This window comes from Monopterus albus, unplaced genomic scaffold (assembly GCF_001952655.1).
Source record: "Monopterus albus unplaced genomic scaffold, M_albus_1.0 scaffold326.1, whole genome shotgun sequence".
NCBI lineage: Eukaryota > Metazoa > Chordata > Actinopteri > Synbranchiformes > Synbranchidae > Monopterus > Monopterus albus.
In genome coordinates, this window is record NW_018128206.1 from 584,643 (window position 1) to 591,704 (window position 7,062).

A 7,062-nucleotide genomic window follows, 5' to 3' on the forward strand; every position below is an offset into this window, starting at 1 on the left:
CCCGCCAAACCAAGGCTGGCACTGCTAACTCCACTGCCACTGATGATACCCACACCTCCTGCACCACCCATACCACCGACACTGAAGCCACCTGTCGCCCCAACTATGGACGTCCTGTTTGGGGAAAATGATCGTGACAGGGAAGGAGGCCGGGGGAGGGTGAGTGAGTACGACCCTCCTGGGACAGCGTGGCTGCTGATTTTGGGACTAGGGGGCTTTGTCTGTGGCGGCCTGCGACCAAGAGTGTGTGCAGTCGACATGGTGCCTGCTTTGACACTCAGCACCAACATACACTGCTGACAGGCGCAGGGCTGTCCCAGAGAGGTGATGGCTGAAGCAGGGAGCGCTCCACTGGGGTACGCACTCCCGTTTCCATTCCCACTGCTGCTCATCCTGAGCCCCATGCCCATTCCAGATACATCCACACCAAGCAATCCACCATGGCCAGGCATGGATGTGGGCCCCCAGGCATGGTGGGACTTGGGCAGGGGCCCTGACACTAGCGGATAAGCCAGGTCGGAGCGGCGCTGGATGCGTCGGCAGCGCTGTGTCTGCCCGTTGATTTGTGTCATGCTTTCGAAGTCAATGAGGTAGCAGAAACCCAGTGGTGCCAGGTCCAGCCAGGGCTGCTGACGGTCGCGTGCAGCCTGGATAGCGATGCCCACCTCTGTATCGTATGCCGTCCAACTGCCAGCGTCGTTCTCCCACTCCCACAACCAGCCCTGGCCTGGTGCTGAGGTGGGGTCGTAAAAGCTACGTCGTACCGGTCGAAGGGTACCTGAGGCACGTAACACAGGGTCACAACATAAGCGAAAGGCTCATGCTGAATACGAAGACTATAATCTCATATGATGTATTTGAACAGCACCCTGCAGTGATGTACTGCACCTCAGTGGGCTTTTCTGATCACATGCAAGACTACAAGTGGAAATATGAAGCTCACTGTGAAGCTTTCTTTCTTGACTAAGTCTAGAGAACTACATCATGATGCTGGGTGATAAATGATTGACTGCACTACTATTTAATGTGGACAAGTAGATTACAACCCTAACAAATTCAACATGTCTGTGTTTGCTTGCTAAGAATTTGGACAAACAGGTTGCCCCTGGTAACAGCACACACTGTTCTGAATTCTGATTGGCTGGCAGGCTTGATCCAACCCAAAGCTGGTTGTATTTGTTTTCCCAGGGTGCCCAGAGATAGTCTAACCAGTAACTAATGTGAAACCTGTGTCTGAAACAAAAAATGATGAAAAGATTTCTTAAATATCAGTGAGCTTGAAGCAAAAGCAGAGCATGAATTAAAAGAGTAAATTTTACATTCACAGACTGTGTCATGGCAAAAACTACCCAGAAATCAGAGTTTAAAGTTTAAAAGTCCAGTACAAGTGAGAGTTAGAAGATCTAGGAGGAAATGTGTAGCAGCACATCTTTGAAGCCCTCTGAAAATACAACAAAAATAATTTTATATACAGTATGACACAACTTATTTAGAAACAATTATAATGAGAACTTCACTGCAATTTGCGTCATGCAGTACGTGTGGCACAGTGTCACTACCAAAACAGCAGGGGAGTTCATTCATAACATCTATTTTCTCAGTGACCTCAGACTCCTGAAATTCTCCCCTGTTTCCTATTTAGACTGACGCACCCCCAATTTCATCCTCCCCTGGGTTTGGAAAACAAACTGCACAAAGGCCTCTGTCGGCCACTGTTGAAAGAGAAGATGCAATGTTGGGGTTTCAGCCAAAATTAGACATTTGACAACCACAGTTCCCTGCTTTGTCATACTCGCCCTGCTTGGCCCTTCTCCGTGAAGCTTTAAGTTGTGAAAGACGACTTCCTATCTCCATATTCGCTGATGGAAACGTCTGCAGCTAAGTGTTTATAGCGTCTGTGAGAGTGACTGGACACATTTCATAATCACAGATGCAGGCCCACATTATCTCTCCCTGCTCTTTACTGCATGAAATGTAACCTAATCCAGGGAGGGAATCTAAACTACGGGAGACCAGATTTGCCGATCTAAAATAAAAAATAATGACATTCACATCATTGCTGCACCAATAAGAAGCCGGCTGTAGAGCAGGATCATCTAAAGGACTTGAAAAGCTAAAGTAGACACACATGAGCAATAACAAGGCCATCTCAGGCCCTGTTCACCATTACACCCTCCCCCGTGCGTCTCTGCCTGCCAATCCTCTCTGCTTCTCACCTGTGTCTTGTCGGAACTGGTGCATGGAATGCAAATCGATGATGTAGGGCGAGAGGCGGGAGTCCACCTGGCCGAGGACAACGCTACCACACCGCGGGTCGCTGTGGATGACTGCCTCGATGTGATGACAGACAGCCGGGCTGTAGGGCCGCCAGCGTCCGTGCTCGTTCAGCCATTCCCATACCACTACGGCGGATGCTAGTAACATCCTACACCTACAAGGGTGAAAAATGACAATACTGATGAGTAAATGACAGCGAAACCATGGTGAGCATTTAAAGATGCTGCAGCTCCGCCGCGCATCTCTGCGCACAGCGGCGCTGCACCCATTTTGGACAGTTTGCAAACCAGATGTGTCTCCTGTCTGTGGATATAAATATATATCTTGGGGGTGACACTACATGCAAACTGTACCTTCCATGTTTGTAGTTTCGGATGTGCAGCGATTAGCTAGTAGGTCCTTTTATCACACGCACAGGATACGGAGCGTTTCAAGGCGCAAAATGTTTTGTAGGATGATTGCATTTTACTCCCTATGCAGATGAGTGACGTCTACTGAAATCATTTCTCCGGCACAATCAAGTTAGGGTGAGAGGAGAGAATACAACTTGGATGCTCACGGTAAAGTAGGTTACTGTGACAGAGTGGCTTTCGTCGTGCAGTGCAAGCTGGCATAGTTACCAAATCCGTGCTGTCTGTGAGGGAGAATCGGATTCCTCTATAAATGAGTAAATATTTACCGGGACAGATCGGCTCCAGTGCCTCCAGTGTCTCCAGTGAATTCACAGCTGTGTAGAACTGTCTGGGGGCTTTAGTAATGATCCGGCTGTCACTGCAAAATCCCGGATTTCTGGTTATATAATTCCTTGATAATGTGCCACTACACTCGTGTTTAATTTATTTTGACTCAGGCTCGTTTATTGCCTCATCTATAACGTCTCGATCGAGTGGCTCTCACCACCAGAGAAAATAATTCAACCGGCGAAAAATACATGCTTGACATTCTCGTGCGTGAACACGCCCACGCCTCGAAGTCCTTCAACATCCAATCAGATTCGAGCAGGTTTACTGTCTGGCCAATCCCGGATTACTGTGATCTCACTGTGTGTTCAGATATGGAGCCTGTTGAAATCATGGTTGAAATCTATTTGTTTATTCTATATCTTTAGTCCTCCGTATATTAGTTAAAAGTTAAAACACTTACGACGTAAGAAATTATAGCCTATTTGTCAAAAACGGGTAAAACGAGTGGAGATGCCGGGGATTGAACCCGGGACCTCATACATGCGAAGCATGCGCTCTACCACTGAGCTACATCCCCATTGGCTGTAGTTTTATATATGAACTCTTTTGTACAATGCTTACAATGCTACGTAAGTAGGAGTAGCAATGCCACCGTGTAAAAATACTCTGTTACAAGTAAAAGGACTGCATTCAAAATGTTACTTTTGTAAAAGTACAAAATTGCTATCATCATAACAAACTTTAAGTACCAAAGGTAAAAGTGCTCATTATGCAGAATGACACGTTTCACGTTAATGTGTATAATATTGTTGGATTATATTGATTGTTGTGTAGGCCTACATCACATAACGTAGTGGGTAAAAGCTGAGCTAATTTTAACTACTTTATATACTTATAATTCGAATTACTGCTGCGTAGTTCGTGAATTTCCCACAAGGAATCAATCAACTCTTATGCATTTGTTTTATTAATCTGATTCTGAAATATATCTAATAACTAAACTAAATGTAGTTGAGTAAAAAATACAATATTTTCCCAAATTCTGCTGTAATTATGTCATCAGGAACAATATGAACACAGTGAGGTCAATTTTTTATTTAATTTTATGTAAAAAAGAAAAAGCATTTAAAGCACTGAAAAAATACTACAATCCACAATTCAGTGCATATGATAGACAGATACAATAACACAAAGATTTCTTAACTCAATGGCCAAGTTACATTATAAAAGGTGGACTCTTCCACAAACATTCAAAATACAGTATAGTACAGCTTCATCCATCAGTGACCATTTTATCCTGATACCTCAACAGGAATTAAGACCATAGCTGACATTTGGGACAACCTGAGTAGTTTACACTGTAATTAAAAAACTTACACATAGTGGGTGATTTACAGGTGGATTCCAGTGTTCTTACACACTATATTTGACTACTTTTACATAACAGACATACATAAAGGATTCAGTATTTATCCACCAGAATTATATTCCTGACAGAGGGCTTTAAAACAAGATTTCCTATGCCTTCTTTGCATTTCATGTGTTCTGATTCTGTTCTCACAGTGCAGTCACATCCCCATCTTTATCTCCTTCTTCAGACCAGATGGCACTTCCAGAGAACTTATTTAGGTCTATCAACAATTCAGCCCCTCCACTTACCTCCCCTTTACCTTTCCCTTCTCCCATTTTCTCCACCATTACCTGGCTTTTCTCCTCTGCCTCTCCTTTTGCCTCTGGCTCATCAGCTTCCTCTGATCCCTCCAAACTTGAGTTAGCATCTGAGCTGTTATCTGCTTTTCCCTTTGTCAAACAACAATGCTCTGTGTTATAATCATCCTCCTCCTGGTCATCCCCCTCACTGTCACTCTGGCTACCACCCTCCCCCAACTGTCCCTCCTCATCTTGGACTTCTTGCATTTCCTCTCCTTCCTCATTTGTATCAGGCCACAGATGGACTCCAAGACGTGTCCCCAGAGCCAATGCTGCACCTCTCGCCCGGTCCCTGACCCCTCCCTCCTTATAATACATGCGCCGGATAGTATATTCTCCATCAGTCTCTTTGTTCAATTTCTTATACAAGAAGAACAGCAATGCAAACAGGCCTAATAGGCAGAAAAACAGAATCAGCACAGTCACAGTGGATGTTTCATATGTGATGGGGTTGTCAGATGCACCCATGCCTGAAGTGAAGAAAGACAAAAGGTTCAGTTAGCATGTCACACATTGGACAGTAGGATTTAACAACTTCACTGAATGTTTTTAAGTACGACTGTTTCTTAAAAGAACTTTTTTTTTTTTATTTAGAAATATCCTTACTGGTTTTGTAGCAGAGAGCTAAATGAGAAAATCTATGCTATTTTCAAAAGCTGGAGCCAGCAGCTGATTAGATTAGCTTAGCATAAAAATGTAAACTGTGTGAAACACGGCAAAATGTATGGTACATATGTGTGGTACAATTATCAACCTTCTTATCTAGCTCTTGGCAAGAAAGCAAGCATATTTCCCAGTCAAGTAGACTGTTGGTGGAAATACTTGATTATTGTTTGTTTTTTCTGCTAAAATTTTGGTGCCACAAAAGTGTGGTTTTTCATGTAAGGAAGATTAAAATAATGCCAGCAAGTGTAAATTCCACATATTGCATTGTGGCATATATGTTTTCTGTAGTCCTATCTCAACTTTACAACCTACAAATGCAGTTTGTCAGAATCAGCTTTATTGGCCAGGTTTGTTCAACGTACAATGTTATTCCTTAAGGCAATGAATAAACTAAGTAAACAAGATAAGACTGAAAGAACAAGAAAAGAAAAAGAATGTGCTAACAAGAAAAAGGAATGTGCATTAGGAAAATAAAAAAAATTAATTAAGAAATACATATAGAAATATGTATACAGACTTATAACCAGGCACCAGAAATCCTCTCAGTGTTCAAGCTTTAAATGTATTCTGCCTCTTACTGTACCTCTTTAGAAAATTCCCTGGTGAGTAGCAAAATCCCACAGCTCGGTGTCACAGTTACAGGCAGAATTTTGCAGTCAGACTCCTTCTACTTTCAAAGCAGCTGTGAAGTTTTCATCAGAAGGAGATACATTGAATTTACATTCAGGATCTAGAAAAAAAGTAAATTAATAAAGTAAATGTTTTATAGCTTGCAGCTAAATCTTTAGTTGGCTTAACATTGTATTAAATTGTATCTTAATAATACACTATCATCTGGGCAAAACTGTGATATACATACATATGTTGAGTTAACAGTCTGTATTGCCTTTATCTGGTTTGACTATAAAACTGCCTGCGTTATCTGCAATGACAGGAAGCCAGAAGCCCGCTCGCAGCGCTGCTGGTTTCCTGTCAAAATGATAATTGAACAGTGTCAGTCATCTTGCTATGGGAGGAAACTTTTTTATTCATGGTTGATCAGAGTGAGATCAGACATTAAGTATTGAGGTTAAGTTTAAAAATACTAAAGATGTAAGTGCACTTGCAGTTAAAGTTAAATGTGTGCAAAGTAACTGACCATTTGTATAGTAAGTTAAATTCATGATTCAAGTAGCTATATTTTTACAGAATAGCAGTCAAAGCACTTTATTAGAAAAATGTGTGCAAAAAAATAGTTAAAACAGCTTTTCAAAATTAGTATAAAGGAAAGGAAATAAATATTGAAAAACTTACCAAGTTTGTGGGCAGGAGATAAGGTTTGTTGAGCCAGAACACAATGACTGTTAAGAGGTAAGAGTCTGATGTGACATTTAGGATACTGTGCTGAAAAATGTGACCGCGCCTGTGCATGTGACGTGACAAGAACAAACTAGAGAGGGACGGATGCATGAAATGTGGTGAAGAAAGCTTCAGTACAGCTGAAACCCTCTGATGTAGGTGGAGGCTGAAGGGGTTGAGAGCACAGGTTACAGAGAAAACCCAGCAGGGTGGGGTGGAAAACACAGCAACGAAAGAAAGAGGAAGATATATGCATTTGAAGTTGACACTGAGTTCACAGAACAGGTACAGGTTACACAATGCATTATTCTTTGATTTTTGATTTTGATTGATTTGATTTATTCTTTCAAACATGCAAAGACAGTCAATATGTCAACACACATAATTT

At 42.2% G+C, this 7,062-nt stretch overlaps 1 protein-coding gene, 1 long non-coding RNA gene and 1 other non-coding gene across 3 annotated transcripts in view; all 3 read right to left on the reverse strand.

The window, feature by feature from the left end:
• The window catches only part of dtx4a (deltex 4, E3 ubiquitin ligase a), an 11,576-nt gene extending 8,356 nt beyond the window's left edge, over positions 1 to 3,220 (reverse strand). Inside the window, exons 1-3 of the mRNA XM_020624415.1 lie at positions 2,957 to 3,220; positions 2,217 to 2,431; positions 6 to 778 (exon numbers count right to left, since the gene is read on the reverse strand). Of these exons, the coding sequence (XP_020480071.1) occupies positions 6 to 778; positions 2,217 to 2,424 (981 nt within the window). The 5' untranslated portion in view covers positions 2,425 to 2,431; positions 2,957 to 3,220. The remainder of the gene's footprint in view (positions 1 to 5; positions 779 to 2,216; positions 2,432 to 2,956) is intronic.
• A 245-nt stretch (positions 3,221 to 3,465) lies between these two features.
• On the reverse strand, positions 3,466 to 3,537 carry trnaa-cgc (transfer RNA alanine (anticodon CGC)). Its single transcript has one exon. It is a non-coding gene; the product is annotated as a tRNA-Ala (tRNA).
• Positions 3,538 to 4,053: 516 nt separating this feature from the next.
• LOC109974268 (uncharacterized) lies at positions 4,054 to 6,872 on the reverse strand. Its single transcript, XR_002276949.1, has 4 exons — positions 6,630 to 6,872; positions 6,196 to 6,305; positions 5,920 to 6,066; positions 4,054 to 5,140 (listed from the first exon to the last, which is right to left on the reverse strand). It is a non-coding gene; the product is annotated as an uncharacterized LOC109974268 (long non-coding RNA).
• Between the last annotated feature and the right edge of the window lie 190 nt (positions 6,873 to 7,062).